The 16066-nt window shown below is 47.9% G+C and overlaps 2 protein-coding genes across 3 annotated transcripts in view; one reads left to right on the forward strand and one right to left on the reverse strand.

Annotated features, from left to right (window-relative positions):
• ubac2 (UBA domain containing 2) overlaps positions 1 to 16066 on the forward strand; it is a 32881-nt gene that overhangs the window by 852 nt on the left and 15963 nt on the right. For both annotated transcript variants that reach the window (XM_036951484.1, XM_036951485.1), the window contains exons 3-4: positions 393 to 512; positions 1778 to 1884. In XM_036951484.1, the coding sequence (XP_036807379.1) occupies positions 393 to 512; positions 1778 to 1884 (227 nt within the window). The remainder of the gene's footprint in view (positions 1 to 392; positions 513 to 1777; positions 1885 to 16066) is intronic.
• LOC110496909 (G-protein coupled receptor 183) lies at positions 2706 to 13863 on the reverse strand. The gene is made up of 4 exons (XM_036951483.1): positions 12991 to 13863; positions 11557 to 11871; positions 5132 to 5721; positions 2706 to 4806 (listed from the first exon to the last, which is right to left on the reverse strand). The coding sequence occupies exons 2-4, from the start codon at positions 11843 to 11845 to the stop codon at positions 4471 to 4473; spliced, it is 1215 nt and encodes a 404-aa protein (XP_036807378.1). The 5' UTR covers positions 11846 to 11871; positions 12991 to 13863; the 3' UTR covers positions 2706 to 4470.

The following is a 16066-nucleotide window of genomic DNA, read 5'->3' on the forward strand; positions in this document are numbered from 1 at the left end:
CTTGTAGCCGACCTTTGGCTAGCTAAACTCATGCCCAGAAACACGTAATCTGCTTTTAATGGTCTTCGTGCCGAACTGCGCATGTGCAGGCTGTCAAATCGAAGACACTCCTTCGATATAAAGTTGTTTTTGATTAAAATTATTACATGTCAGATTGTCACTTTCACGAGGTTGTAGTAATGACAGTTTCAGCTACTTAAGACATTGGCTCAAATCTCAGTTTTGCATTTAGATTTCTAGACAATTAACAACTTAAGGACACATTTTTCGATCTGGTCGGCCAAGTCTGTTTCTCAAGCGTTCCCGGAAGTCTTGTGACGTTGCACCTCTGGGTTTAGAAACTCTGTGGTGTGTGTACTGTGTAACAACCCTCACTCCTCTTCTTCTGTAAGGTATGGCGGTTAGTGTGTGGCAGACTGATCTGTCTGGACCTAAAGGACACCTTCTGCAACAGTCTGCTCATCTACAACTTCCGCATCTTGGAGAGACGGTTCGGCAGCAGAAAATTTGCTGTAAGTTCATTTCAGCTTGTAAACCTCTGTTAGACTCACTGGGCGCGTTCCAGCTGGTCTTTATTGCAGTCGTGCTGCACAGATTATCAGTTGTTTAATCAAATTATCGTAATAATGATGATATGATTTTATGTGATGTCATTGTTTCATACTGTAACATCCTGGTTCTTCCTATAGGCCTAACTGTAACATCCTGGTTCTTCCTATAGGCCTAACTGTAACATCCTGGTTCTTCCTATAGGCCTAACTGTAACATCCTGGTTCTTCCTATAGGCCTAACTGTAACATCTTGGTTCTTCCTGTAGTCCTAACTGTAACATCCTGGTTCTTCCTGTAGTCCTAACTGTAACATATTGGTTCTTCCTGTAGGCCTAACTGTAACATCTTGGTTCTTCCTGTAGTCCTAACTGTAACATCCTGGTTCTTCCTATAGGCCTAACTGTAACATCTTGGTTCTTCCTGTAGTCCTAACTGTAACATCTTGGTTCTTCCTGTAGGCCTAACTGTAACATCTTGGTTCTTCCTGTAGTCCTAACTGTAACATCTTGGTTCTTCCTGTAGGCCTAACTGTAACATCTTGGTTCTTCCTGTAGTCCTAACTGTAACATCCTGGTTCTTCCTATAGGCCTAACTGTAACATCCTGGTTCTTCCTGTAGTCCTAACTGTAACATCTTGGTTCTTCCTGTAGGCCTAACTGTAACATCTTGGTTCTTCCTGTAGTCCTAACTGTAACATCCTGGTTCTTCCTATAGGCCTAACTGTAACATCTTGGTTCTTCCTGTAGTCCTAACTGTAACATCTTGGTTCTTCCTGTAGGCCTAACTGTAACATCCTGGTTCTTCCTGTAGTCCTAACTGTAACATCTTGGTTCTTCCTGTAGGCCTAACTGTAACATCCTGGTTCTTCCTGTAGGCCTAACTGTAACATCCTGGTTCTTCCTGTAGTCCTAACTGTAACATCCTGGTTCTTCCTATAGGCCTAACTGTAACATCCTGGTTCTTCCTGTAGGCCTAACTGTAACATCCTGGTTCTTCCTGTAGTCCTAACTGTAACATCCTGGTTCTTCCTGTAGGCCTAACTGTAACATCCTGGTTCTTCCTGTAGGCCTAACTGTAACATCCTGGTTCTTCCTGTAGTCCTAACTGTAACATCCTGGTTCTTCCTGTAGGCCTAACTGTAACATCCTGGTTCTTCCTGTAGTCCTAACTGTAACATCCTGGTTCTTCCTGTAGTCCTAACTGTAACATCCTGGTTCTTCCTGTAGTCCTTCCTGTTTGGGACGTGGGTGCTCACTGCACTGGTGGACTTCCTGCTGTCCGAAGCGTTTCACTACCTGTTTGACTACCAGGTGTCTGAGCTGCCTGCCGGACTGTGAGTACCTCTACCTTTACACCTGTCCTTCACAGCGGGACCTCTAACTGGGCTGCCTGCCGGACTGTGAGTACCTCTACCTTTACACCTGTCCTTCACAGCAGGACCTCTAACTGGACTGCCTGCCGGACTGTGAGTACCTCTACCTTTACACCTGTCCTTCACAGCGGGACCTCTAACTGGGCTGCCTGCCGGACTGTGAGTACCTCTACCTTTACTCCTGTCCTTCACAGCGGGACCTCTAACTGGGCTGCCTGCCGGACTGTGAGTACCTCTACCTTTACTCCTGTCCTTCACAGCGGGACCTCTAACTGGGCTGCCTGCTGGACTGTGAGTACCTCTACCTTCACACCTGTCCTTCACAGCGGGACCTCTAACTGGGCTGCCTGCCGGACTGTGAGTACCTCTACCTTTACACCTGTCCTTCACAGCGGGACCTCTAACTGGGCTGCACACATGTTCTTGACACCTGAGCTCAATCCCTAAATCAATCCCTTGCTCCTATGGACTCCTTTCCTTGAAGTGTGCACTTGTTCACTGAAGGTGTACCGTTGTATTAACACCACTAGAGAGCAGTGAGATCAACGAGGGGCTCGATGTGCTGCAGCTACTTCCAAACCAGCTGTAGGCCTATACGTTCTAGATGAAAACATCACACTGCACATGTTGAAAAACTAGGAAGTACCGGTACTCCTTGACCTTTTACCTCATAGAGCGAAGTGTTGTGTTGCTCTTTTAGGGAAGTGAGTTGTCTGTGTTTTTAGTTTCATACCTGGCTAACTTAGGGATAGGCCAGACCTTGGTGAAATAAAACAGTAACAGTGAAATAGAATGGTTTTAATTCCACTTCAAACAGCAGTTAAAAAGTAAGTATTGGAAAGTGAAACCATTTTTAATTATGAAAAGCATAAATATCTGTACAAAGATCGATGTGACGGAAATGTTGGAGATGAATCAGTAAAGGATTTTATCTCTGCATACGACATCCTGTTCTGTAAACAAGGTTTAGTTCTGGAACCTTGTAAAGGCGCTGTTTAGTTCTGGAACCTTGTAAAGGCGCTGTTTAGTTCTGGAACCTTGTAAAGGCGCTGTTTAGTTCTGGAACCTTGTAAAGGCGCTGTTTAGTTCTGGAACCTTGTAAAGGCGCTGTTTAGTTCTGGAACCTTGTAAAGGCGCTGTTTAGTTCTGGAACCTTGTAAAGGCGCTGTTTAGTTCTGGAACCTTGTAAAGGCGCTGTTTAGTTCTGGAACCTTGTAAAGGCGCTGTTTAGTTCTGGAACCTTGTAAAGGCGCTGCTGTTTTCTTGTGTTTATGGGACCTTGATTTCCATCTTTTTCACATTCGTTTTGAAATAGCAGAGTGAGCAAATAAATAATATTAAAACAAGCATTTCTTATTGGACAAGTTCAGGTAGTCCCTTTCTGTTTCAGTTCCTTTTTCTTCCGTTTGGTTTCAATACAACCCAGGACAAATAAGTGTGTCTAGACTAGTGGTTCTGTGTCTCTATGGCCTAGTAGTGGTCATCTCAAGGACCAGGACAGGCTCAGGGGTAGTTGGTTGGATGTGGCTCCTGTCTCAGGGGTAGTTGGTTGGTGGGATGTGGCTCCTGTCTCAGGGGTAGTTGGTTGGTGGGATGTGGCTCCTGTCTCAGGGGTAGTTGGTTGGATGTGGCTCCTGTCTCAGGGGTAGTTGGTTGGATGTGGCTCCTGTCTCAGGGGTAGTTGGTTGGATGTGGCTCCTGTCTCAGGGGTAGTTGGTTGGATGTGGCTCCTGTCTCAGGGCTACTCAGCCGGATGTGACTCCTGTCTCAGGGGTAGTTGGTTGGATGTGGCTCCTGTCTCAGGGGTAGTTGGTTGGTGGGATGTGGCTCCTGTCTCAGGGGTAGTTGGTTGGATGTGGCTCCTGTCTCAGGGGTAGTTGGTTGGATGTGGCTCCTGGCTCAGGGGTAGTTGGTTGGATGTGGCTCCTGGCTCAGGGGTAGTTGGTTGGTGGGATGTGGCTCCTGTCTCAGGGGTAGTTGGTTGGATGTGGCTCCTGTCTCAGGGGTAGTTGGTTGGTGGGATGTGGCTCCTGTCTCAGGGGTAGTTGGTCGGTGGGATGTGGCTCCTGTCTCAGGGGTAGTTGGTTGGTGGGATGTGGCTCCTGTCTCAGGGGTAGTTGGTTGGTGGGATGTGGCTCCTGTCTCAGGGGTAGTTGGTTGGTGGGATGTGGCTCCTGTCTCAGGGGTAGTTGGTTGGTGGGATGTGGCTCCTGTCTCAGGGGTAGTTGGTTGGTGGGATGTGGCTCCTGTCTCAGGGGTAGTTGGTTGGTGGGATGTGGCTCCTGTCTCAGGGGTAGTTGGTTGGTGGGATGTGGCTCCTGTCTCAGGGGTAGTTGGTTGGATGTAGCTCCTGTCTCAGGGGTAGTTGGTTGGATGTGGCTCCTGTCTCAGGGGTAGTTGGTGGGATGTGGCTCCTCTCTCAGGGTTAGTTGGTGGGATGTGGCTCCTGTCTCAGGGTTAGTTGGTGGGATGTGGCTCCTGTCTCAGGGGTAGTTGGTTAGTTGTGGCTCCTGTCTCAGGGGTAGTTGGTTGGATGTGACTCCTGTCTCAGGGGTAGTTGGTTGGATGTGACTCCTGTCTCAGGGGTAGTTGGTTGGATGTGACTCCTGTCTCGGTCTCTGGCCCAGGAATGGTCTTTGTAAGATTATCTAAAGCAACAGGACAAGCTGTGTGGCTACCCAGCCTGCTCCTCCCGTCCCGGGTCCCCCCCCGTTTGAAGGGGGTGTCCTCCCCGGTTCGGACCACGCTGGAGAAAGAGGCGCTGACCTGAACCCTCAACATCTTCATCACCCTCCTCTTGTAACCCTTACAGGCAAAGAAGTAGACAAAGGGGTCCAGGCAGCAGTTGAAGTTCATGAGACACACAGTGAAGTGTAGAGACATCTGAAGGGGAGGGAGAGAGGGGTTAATGGAGGAGTCGGTCACACGTGGATTGGAGATGGACATTGCACACACGCTTAAATACACAATCTCATGGTCAACACATACACACACACACACACACACACAAAAATACAATGATATTAACAGATAGGCCTATGTTTGTGTGTCAGTGGAGGCTGGTAGAAGGCGCTGTAGGAGGAAGGGCTCGTTGTAATTCATGGAACTCATGTTTGACTCTGTTCCATTCATTCCATTCCAGCCTTTACAATAAGCCCATCCTCCTATAGCTCCTCCCACCAGCCTCCGCTGGTGTGGAGACAACTACCTGAAAGGCCTGTAGCTCGGTACAGTCTGGTGTGTATCTCAGCTTTCGGATCATATACTGCAGGATGTTGATGTGATAGGGACTGAAACACACTACAAACACCAACACTACCCCTGCTATCACCCCCGTCGCCTTCTGGCTCCTCAATGACCTGTGACCTCGCCCACCGACCCTACTTCTCGTCACCAACCGCAGCTTCCAAAGCAACACCAAGTAGCAACACAGGATGGTTGCAACGGGAACGCCGTATCCCATGACGACGGCTCCAATGAGGACGTAGGGGAGTCCCTCCACGGCCCCGTTCTCAAAGTTGGGGTACTCCATGCAGGTGGTGGTTCCGTCCGGCTCGGCCCGGGTCATGGTCACGGAGAGGAGGGGTAACGTCTGGACCAGGACTAGAACCCACACCCCTACGCAGACGTAGCGGATGGTCCGGGCCCGGCAGAGCCTGGTGTAACGCAGAGGGAGAACCACGGCTACGAAGCGGTCTACGGCTAGGCAGGTCATGAAATTGACCCCTGCGTAGGTGTTGACGTAGAACAGAAGGGCGGTGACGCGACACAGGGTCTCCCCCAGGGGCCAGTGGAAACCTAGAGGCAGGGAGACTCAAAGATTACCAAGAGAGGTTAGTCCACTTCTGGAACATAACAGGACCGCAGGGATCTGTCTCTCAGGAAAAAGTGTCTGTGTGGATATTCTCCACCTACATTTAAACACCTACAGTGCCTTCAGAAAGTGTTCACACCCAGTGGTGGGAAAAGTACCCAAACGTCATACTTGTGTAAATGTAAAGATACGTTAATAAAAAATGACTCAAGTGAAAGTCACCCAGTAAAATACTACTTGAGTAAAAGTCACCCAGTAAAATACTACTTGAGTAAAAGTCACCTAGTAAAATACTACTTGAGTAAAAGTCACCTAGTAAAATACTACTTGAGTAAAAGTCACCCAGTAAAATACTACTTGAGTAAAAGTCACCTAGTAAAATACTACTTGAGTAAAAGTCACCTAGTAAAATACTACTTGAGTAAAAGTCACCTAGTAAAATACTACTTGAGTAAAAGTCACCTAGTAAAATACTACTTGAGTAAAAGTCACCTAGTAAAATACTACTTGAGTAAAAGTGAAAGTCACCCAGTAAAATACTACTTGAGTAAAAGTCACCCAGTAAAATACTACTTGAGTAAAAGTCACCCAGTAAAATACTACTTGAGTAAAAGTCACCTAGTAAAATACTACTTGAGTAAAAGTCACCCAGTAAAATACTACTTGAGTAAAAGTCACCTAGTAAAATACTACTTGAGTAAAAGTCACCTAGTAAAATACTACTTGAGTAAAAGTAAAAGTCACCCAGTAAAATACTACTTGAGTAAAAGTCACCCAGTAAAATACTACTTGAGTAAAAGTCACCTAGTAAAATACTACTTGAGTAAAAGTCACCTAGTAAAATACTACTTGAGTAAAAGTCACCTAGTAAAATACTACTTGAGGAAAGTGAAAGTCACCCAGTAAAATACTACTTGAGTAAAAGTCACCTAGTAAAATACTACTTGAGTAAAAGTGAAAGTCACCCGGTAAAATACTACTTGAGTAAAAGTAAAAGACACCCAGTAAAATACTACTTGAGTAAAAGTGAAAGTCACCCGGTAAAATACTACTTGAGTAAAAGTAAAAGCCACCCAGTAAAATACTACTTGAGTAAAAGTCACCCAGTAAAATACTACTTGAGTAAAAGTCACCTAGTAAAATACTACTTGAGTAAAAGTCACCTAGTAAAATACTACTTGAGTAAAAGTCACCCAGTAAAATATTACTTGAGTAAAAGTGAAAATCACCCAGTAAAATACTACTTGAGTAAAAGTCACCCTTTGCATGGTGAATCAATACACCCAGTCACTACAAAGATTCAGGCATCTTTCCTAGCTCAGTTGCCGGAGAGGAAGGAAACCACTCAGGGATTTCATCATGATGCCAATGGTGACTTTAAAATAGTTACAGAGTATCATGGGTGTGATATGAGAACTAAGGATGGATCAACAACATTTGTAGTTACTCCACAATACTAACTTAAATTACAGAGTGAAAAGGAAGCCCGTATTTCAAAACATGCATCCTGTTTGCAACAAGGCACTTAAGTAATACTGCAAAAAAAAAAAAAAAATCTAACTTTCTTTCCTGAATACAAAGTGTTACGTTTAGGGCAAATCCAACACATCACAGAGTACCACTCTTCATATTTTCAAGCATGGTGGTTGCTGCATCATGTTATGGGTGTGCTTGTCAGCAACAATGACAAGGGATTTTTTTTTAGGATAAACAGAATACAGCAAAGTCCCAGAGGAAAACCTAGTCTGCTTTCCAACAGACACTGGGAGACAAATTCACCTTTCAGCAGGACAATATCCTAAAACACAAGGCCAAATATCCACTGGGGTTGCTTACCAAGAAGACATTGATTGTTCCTGAGTGGCAAAATCTATGGCAAGACTTGAAAATGGCTGTCAATTTGACAGTTTAAAAAAAAGAGAAGAATTTTAAAAAGAATAATGTGCAAATATTGTACAATCCAGATGTGCAAAGCTTTTAGAGATTTACCCAGAAAGACTCACAGCTGTAATCACTGCCAAAGGTGCTTCTACAAAGTATTGACTCGGGGGTTTGAATACTTATGCAAATTAGATATTTCCAAGAGTTCATTTTCAATACATTTGCAAAAATGTCAACACATGTTTTCACGTTGTCATTATGGGTTATTGTGTTTGTTTTAATTCGGGCTGTAACAACAAAATGTGGAAGAAGTCGAGGGGCGTGAACACTTTCTGAAGGCACTGTATCATTTCTACATACCTACGATCTGCTTTTAGTTGCTTGTTTTAAACTACTTCAAAACAACTATAGTCACCGACCTAGGACGTAGTAGTAGTGGAGTATTACTGACCTAGGACGTAGTGGAGTATTACTGACCTAGGACGTCGTAGTGGGAGTATCACTGACCTAGGACGTCGTAGTGGGAGTATCACTGACCTAGGGCGTCGTAGTAGTGGAGTATCACTGACCTAGGACGTCGTAGTGGGAGTATCACTGACCTAGGACGTCGTAGTGGGAGTATCACTGACCTAGGACGTCGTAGTGGGAGTATCACTGACCTAGGACGTAGTGGGAGTATCACCGACCTAGGACGTAGTGGGAGTATCACTGACCTAGGACGTAGTGGGAGTATCACTGACCTAGGACGTAGTGGGAGTATCACTGACCTAGGACGTAGTGGGAGTATCACTGACCTAGGACGTAGTGGGAGTATCACTGACCTAGGACGTAGTGGGAGTATCACTGACCTAGGACGTAGTGGGAGTATCACTGACCTAGGACGTCGTAGTGGGAGTATCACTGACCTAGGACGTCGTAGTGGGAGTATCACTGACCTAGGACGTAGTGGGAGTATCACTGACCTAGGACGTAGTAGTAGTGGAGTATTACTGACCTAGGGTGTAGTGGAGTATCACTGACCTAGGACGTCGTAGTGGGAGTATCACTGACCTAGGGTGTAGTGGAGTATTACTGACCTAGGACGTCGTAGTAGTGGAGTATTACTGACCTAGGACGTCGTAGTGGGAGTATCACTGACCTAGGACGTCGTAGTAGTGGAGTATTACTGACCTAGGACGTCGTAGTAGTGGAGTATTACTGACCTAGGACGTCGTAGTAGTGGAGTATTACTGACCTAGGACGTCGTAGTAGTGGAGTATTACTGACCTAGGACGTCGTAGTGGGAGTATCACTGACCTAGGACGTCGTAGTGGGAGTATCACTGACCTAGGACGTCGTAGTAGTGGAGTATTACTGACCTAGGACGTCGTAGTAGTGGAGTATTACTGACCTAGGACGTCGTAGTAGTGGAGTATTACTGACCTAGGACGTCGTAGTAGTGGAGTATTACTGACCTAGGACGTCGTAGTGGGAGTATCACTGACCTAGGACGTCGTAGTAGTGGAGTATTACTGACCTAGGACGTCGTAGTAGTGGAGTATTACTGACCTAGGACGTCGTAGTAGTGGAGTATTACTGACCTAGGACGTCGTAGTAGTGGAGTATTACTGACCTAGGACGTCGTAGTGGGAGTATCACTGACCTAGGACGTCGTAGTGGGAGTATCACTGACCTAGGACGTCGTAGTGGGAGTATCACTGACCTAGGACGTCGTAGTGGGAGTATCACTGACCTAGGACGTCGTAGTAGTGGAGTATCACTGACCTAGGACGTCGTAGTAGTGGAGTATTACTGACCTAGGACGTCGTAGTAGTGGAGTATTACTGACCTAGGACGTCGTAGTGGGAGTATCACTGACCTACGGTGTAGTGGGAGTATCACTGACCTAGGGTGTAGTGGGAGTATCACTGACCTAGGGTGTAGTGGGAGTATCACTGACCTAGGGTGTAGTGGGAGTATCACTGACCTAGGGTGTAGTGGGAGTATCACTGACCTAGGACGTCGTAGTGGGAGTATCACTGACCTAGGACGTCGTAGTGGGAGTATCACTGACCTAGGGTGTAGTGGGAGTATCACTGACCTAGGGTGTAGTGGGAGTATCACTGACCTAGGGCGTAGTGGGAGTATCACTGACCTAGGGCGTAGTGGGAGTATCACTGACCTAGGGCGTAGTGGGAGTATCACTGACCTAGGGCGTAGTGGGAGTATCACTGACCTAGGGCGTAGTGGGAGTATCACTGACCTAGGACGTCGTAGTGGGAGTATCACTGACCTAGGGCGTAGTGGGAGTATCACTGACCTAGGGCGTAGTAGTAGTGGAGTATCACTGACCTAGGGCGTCGTAGTAGTGGAGTATCACTGACCTAGGGCGTAGTAGTAGTGGGAGTATCACTGACCTAGGGTGTAGTGGGAGTATCACTGACCTAGGGTGTAGTGGGAGTATCACTGACCTAGGGTGTAGTAGTGGATTATCACTGACCTAGGGCGTAGTAGTGGATTATCACTGACCTAGGGCGTCGTAGTAGTGGAGTATCACTGACCTAGGGCGTAGTAGTAGTGGAGTATCACTGACCTAGGGCGTAGTAGTAGTGGAGTATCACTGACCTAGGGCGTCGTAGTAGTGGAGTATCACTGACCTAGGGCGTCGTAGTAGTGGAGTATCACTGACCTAGGGCGTCGTAGTAGTGGAGTATCACTGACCTAGGGCGTCGTAGTAGTGGAGTATCACTGACCTAGGGCGTCGTAGTAGTGGAGTATCACTGACCTAGGGCGTCGTAGTAGTGGAGTATCACTGACCTAGGGCGTCGTAGTAGTGGAGTATCACTGACCTAGGGCGTCGTAGTAGTGGAGTATCACTGACCTAGGGCGTCGTAGTAGTGGAGTATCACTGACCTAGGGCGTCGTAGTAGTGGAGTATCACTGACCTAGGGCGTCGTAGTAGTGGAGTATCACTGACCTAGGGCGTAGTAGTGGATTATCACTGACCTAGGGCGTCGTAGTAGTGGAGTATCACTGACCTAGGGCGTAGTAGTGGATTATCACTGACCTAGGGCGTCGTAGTAGTGGAGTATCACTGACCTAGGGCGTCGTAGTAGTGGAGTATCACTGACCTAGGGCGTAGTGGGAGTATCACTGACCTAGGGCGTAGTGGGAGTATCACTGACCTAGGGCGTAGTAGTAGTGGGAGTATCACTGACCTAGGGCGTAGTAGTAGTGGGAGTATCACTGACCTAGGGCGTAGTAGTAGTGGTGGAGTATCACTGACCTAGGGCGTAGTAGTGTAGTATCACTGACCTAGGGCGTAGTAGTGGATTATCACTGACCTAGGGCGTGGTAGTAGTGGGAGTATCACTGACCTAGGGCGTAGTAGTAGTGGAGTATCACTGACCTAGGGCGTAGTAGTGGAGTATCACTGACCTAGGGCGTAGTAGTGGAGTATCACTGACCTAGGGCGTAGTAGTGGAGTATCACTGACCTAGGGCGTAGTAGTGGGAGTATCACTGACCTAGGGCGTAGTAGTAGTGGAGTATCACTGACCTAGGGCGTAGTAGTAGTAGTAGTAGTAGTAGTAGTAGTGGGAGTATCACTGACCTAGGGCGTAGTAGTGGAGTATCACTGACCTAGGGCGTAGTAGTGGAGTATCACTGACCTAGGGCGTAGTAGTGGGAGTATCACTGACCTAGGGCGTAGTAGTAGTGGAGTATCACTGACCTAGGGCGTAGTAGTAGTGGGAGTATCACTGACCTAGGGCGTAGTAGTAGTGGGAGTATCACTGACCTAGGGCGTAGTAGTAGTGGGAGTATCACTGACCTAGGGCGTAGTAGTAGTGGGAGTATCACTGACCTAGGGCGTAGTGGTGGGAGTATCACTGACCTAGGGCGTAGTAGTAGTGGGAGTATCACTGACCTAGGGCGTAGTAGTAGTGGAGTACCACTGACCTAGGGCGTAGTAGGCAATCCTCAGAGGCAGGGCCAGAGTGAAGAGGACGTCGGAGGCGGCCAGGTTGGCAGAGTAGAGCGTGGTAGAGTTGATCTGGGCCAGGTTGGGTCTGATGACGTGCAGTGCCAGGGCGTTACCTAGGAGGCCGAGCGTGAAGACCAGGCTGTAGTGGAGAGACATGAGGACGCGGGCGACGGGGCGGTGGTCGTACAGGTTGGTGCAGACCAGGGAGGAGGAGGTGTTGGAGTCCAGGTTCACAGTGGAGTTCACACCCTCCGACCACGACATGATGGTTAGTAACAGGAAGTGTAAATCTGAAGCACAGCAGGTGAGGGTTTGGGTGAAGAGACTTGCAGTAGTTTAAAATCAACGGACTAAATAAGAGCAATATGTTCCATTTGTCTTGCATCATTTGCTCTATAACACTCATGTACGCATGCTGTAACTGCAACCCAAAATATACCCACAATTTGTGGGGGGAAATTCACTTTCCTGTGAAAAAATATTTAATAGAAAGTGACTCAAGTGAAAGTCAGCCAGTGAAATACTTCTTGAGTAAAAGTCTAAAAGTATTTGGGTTGTAAATATATTTAAGTGTAAAAAGTAAATGTAATTGCTCAAATATACTTGTGTGAAAAGTAAAAGTGAAAGTATAAATGACTTGTTTAGTGAGTCCTCCAGGCCGGAGGCAGGAGGGATGACCACGTGTGCTCTTGAAAGTGCGTGAATTTGACAATTTTCCTGTCCTGCTAATAAAAGCATTGAAAATGTAATGAGTACTTTGGGTGTCAAGGAAAATGTACGGAGTAAAAAGTACAATATTTTATTTAGGAATGTAAGTGAAGTAAAAGTAACATTGTCAAAAATATAAAAATTGAAGTACAGATTCTACAAAAAACTACTGAAGTACTTTAATATATTTGTACTTAAGTACGTTACACCACTGGTATTATACTGTACTATACTGTATTATACTGTACTATATCTGTGTAAACTACATACTGTAATATAGTACCGTACCTGTGTAAACTACATACTGTATTATACTATCATACCTGTGTAAACCACATACTGTATGATACTGCATCATACCTGTGTAAACGACAGTGTAATACTGTATCATACCTGTGTAAACTACATACTGTATTATACTATCATACCTGTGTAAACCACATACTGTATTATACTATCATACCTGTGTAAACGACAGTGTAATACTGTATCATACCTGTGTAAACCACATACTGAATGATACTGCATCATACCTGCGTAAACGACAGTGTAATACTGTATCATACCTGTGTAAACCACATACTGAATGATACTGCATCATACCTGTGTAGACCACATACTGTAATATAGTATCATACCTGTGTAGACCACATACTGCATCATACCTGTGTAGACCACATACTGTATGATACTGTACTCACCAGATGGAAGCGCTCTTAACTCTCAGTCGTCAGTGGTGTTTCAGGAGGGACGTTGGTCCCCTGTGTGACTCCAGAGCCATGTGTCAGGTCAGCCAGAGAATGAAACTCAACAAGTATTAGATATATGTCTCTTTTCTTTGCGTCAGCTACGGCCGACTAGGCAGAAGTGTGCAGCTTCTGCCACAGCCAGTACCCAGACACACACTTATCATTTCCTGCACCGCAAGCAAACCCCTCCTACATTTATTCTGAGTGTGTGTGTGTGTGTGTGGGTGCAAGCGTCTCTTCGAAATTTGTAAATATGAATTTATTTGATCAACAGGATGAATAATTTTCAGCATGTGTATTCATGTTTGTAAGGAAATCAAGCACTCCAGATGATATCGAGGGCACAAATAGGCTGAATGTCAGCTGTTCTTCATGTGAACAGAGTAGAAATTACAGTAAAGAGGAAGAAGTATATTGACCCAATCGTGACTAGGGCTGGGAATTACCGGGGGGCCTCGTGGTGTGATATTACCGGGGGGCCTCGTGGTGTGATATTACCGGGGGGCCTCGTGGTGTGATATTACCGGGGGGCCTCGTGGTGTGATATTACCGGGGGACCTCGTGGTGTGATATTACCAGGGGACCTCGTGGTGGGATATTACCAGTGGACCTCGTGGTGTGATATTACCGTGGACCTCGTGGTGTGATATTACCGGGGGCCTCGTGGTGTGATATTACCGGGGGACCTCGTGGTGTGATATTACCAGGGGACCTCGTGGTGGGATATTACCAGTGGACCTCGTGGTGTGATATTACCGGGGGCCTCGTGGTGTGATATTACCGGGGGCCTCGTGGTGTGATATTACCGGGGGCCTCGTGGTGTGATATTACCGGGGGGCCTTGTGGTGTGATATTACCGGGGGGCCTCGTGGTGTGATATTACCGGGGGGCCTCGTGGTGTGATATATTACCGGGGGGCCTCGTGGTGTGATATTACCGGGGGACCTCGTGGTGTGATATTACCAGTGGACCTCGTGGTGTGATATTACCGGGGGACCTCGTGGTGTGATATTACCGGGGGGCCTCGTGGTGTGATATTACCGGGGGGCCTCGTGGTGTGATATTACCGGGGGGCCTCGTGGTGTGATATTACCGGGGGGCCTCGTGGTGTGATAGAGAGAGAGTGAAAACACATTGTCTCCCTATTTAAAAAGATGGAGAATACGCTATGAAAGAAACCTACTGTAGTTTTGGTGCAGCTACAGCCAACTAGACATGTAACTGTATGGATCTGTCTCCTCCCATCACTACTAATGACCCTCTCATGACCTCTCTGGGCTGCTGTCATGTTCCTCATTCTGATCCTTCATGTGGAGTTCATAAAAAATGAATCTCTACTTTTAATACGAACTGTATTCATACCCTCAGGCTCTCACTATTACTAGTAGTGGTGTGTGTGTGTGTGTGTGCGTCAAGCATGGACATATCAGATATGGCTCATCCTGTGATGCTCATCTCCATTCTGTGTGTGTGTGTGACTGTGCGTGTCCTCGTGTGTGTATGTGTGGGTGACTGCGTGTGTGTGTGTGTGGGTGACTGTCCGTGTGGGTGACTGTGCGTGTGCGTGTCCGTGTGTGTGTGTGTGTGGGCGACCGTGCGTGTCCTCGTGTGTGTATGTGTGGGTGACTGCGTGTCCGTGTGTGTGTGTGGGTGACTGTCCGTGTGGGTGACTGTGCGTGTCCTCGTGTGTGTGACTGTGCGTGTGGGTGACTGCGTGTCCTGGTGTGTGTGTGGGTGACTGTGCGTGTCCTCGTGTGTGTGTGGGTGACTGCGTGACCTTGTGTGTGTGTGTGTGTGGGTGGGTGGGTGACTGCGTGTCCTGGTGTGGGTGACTGTGCGTGTCCTGGTGTGTGTGTGTGTGTGACTGTGTGTGTCCTGGTGTGTGTGTGGGTGACTGCATGTCCTCATGTGTGTGTGGGTGACTGTGCGTGTCCTGGTGTGTGTGTGGGTGACTGTGCGTGTCCTGGTGTGTGTGTGGGTGACTGTGCGTGTCCTGGTGTGTGTGTGGGTGACTGTGCGTGTCCTGGTGTGTGTGTGGGTGACTGTGCGTGTCCTGGTGTGTGTGTGTGTGTGACTGTGTGTGTCCTGGTGTGTGTGTGGGTGACTGCATGTCCTCATGTGTGTGTGGGTGACTGTGCGTGTCCTGGTGTGTGTGTGGGTGACTGTGCGTGTCCTGGTGTGTGTGTGGGTGACTGTGCGTGTCCTGGTGTGTGTGTGGGTGACTGTGCGTGTCCTGGTGTGTGTGTGGGTGACTGTGCGTGTCCTGGTGTGTGTGGGCGACTGTGCGTGTCCTGGTGTGTGTGTGGGTGACTGTGCGTGTCCTGGTGTGTGTGTGGGTGACTGTGCGTGTCCTGGTGTGTGTGTGGGTGACTGTGTGTGTGACTGTGCGTGTCCTGGTGTGAGTGACTGTAATGGCAGGGCTCTGAGGTTAGCTGCTGGTCTATAATGATTCACTCTTACTTCCTCTAATAGAAATATACTTTACTGTAGATCTGCTCAGAGGTTTGGTGTTTGTGAACAGAACATTGTTTTAACCATCTTCTCCTTTCCTCTCCTCCTCACCTCTCCTCTCTCCTCCTCACCTCCCCCCCATCCCCTCTCTCCTCCTCACCTCCCCTCTCTCCTCCTCACCTCCCCTCTCTCCTTCCCCATCCTCTCTCTCCTTCCCCCTCTCCTCTCTCCTCCTCACCTCCCCTCTCCTTCCCCCTCCCCTCTCTCCTTCCCCCTCCCCTCTCTCCTTCCCCTCCCCTCTCTCCTTCCCCCTCCCCTCTCTCCTTCCCCCTCCCCTCCCCTCACCTCCATCCTCTCCTCCTCACCTCCCCTCTCTCCTTCCCCCTCTCCTCTCTCCTCCTCACCTCCCCTCTCTCCTCCTCACCTCCCCTCTCTCCTCCTCACCTCCTCTCTCCTTCCCCTCTCCTCTCTCCTTCTCACCTCCCCTCCCCTCTCTCCTTCCCTCTCCTCTCTCCTCCTCACCTCCCCTCTCTCCTTCCCTCTCTCCTTCCCACCTCCCCTCTCTCCTTCCCTCTCC

The sequence above is a fragment of the Oncorhynchus mykiss genome, chromosome 18 (assembly GCF_013265735.2).
Source record: "Oncorhynchus mykiss isolate Arlee chromosome 18, USDA_OmykA_1.1, whole genome shotgun sequence".
Lineage (NCBI taxonomy): Eukaryota > Metazoa > Chordata > Actinopteri > Salmoniformes > Salmonidae > Oncorhynchus > Oncorhynchus mykiss.

Bases quoted from the DNA above. Each gene is read 5' to 3' on its own strand.
- LOC110496909 (XM_036951483.1), bottom strand. From the start codon at position 11,845: ATGTCGTGGTCGGAGGGTGTGAACTCCACTGTGAACCTGGACTCCAAC. The intron at 5,722-11,556 runs GTCAGTGGTACT...CCCTGCCTCTAG, and splicing joins GATTGCCTACTACGCCCTAG to GTTTCCACTGGCCCCTGGGG. The intron at 4,807-5,131 runs GTAGTTGTCTCC...CCTCCCCTTCAG, and splicing joins CCGAGCTACAGGCCTTTCAG to ATGTCTCTACACTTCACTGT.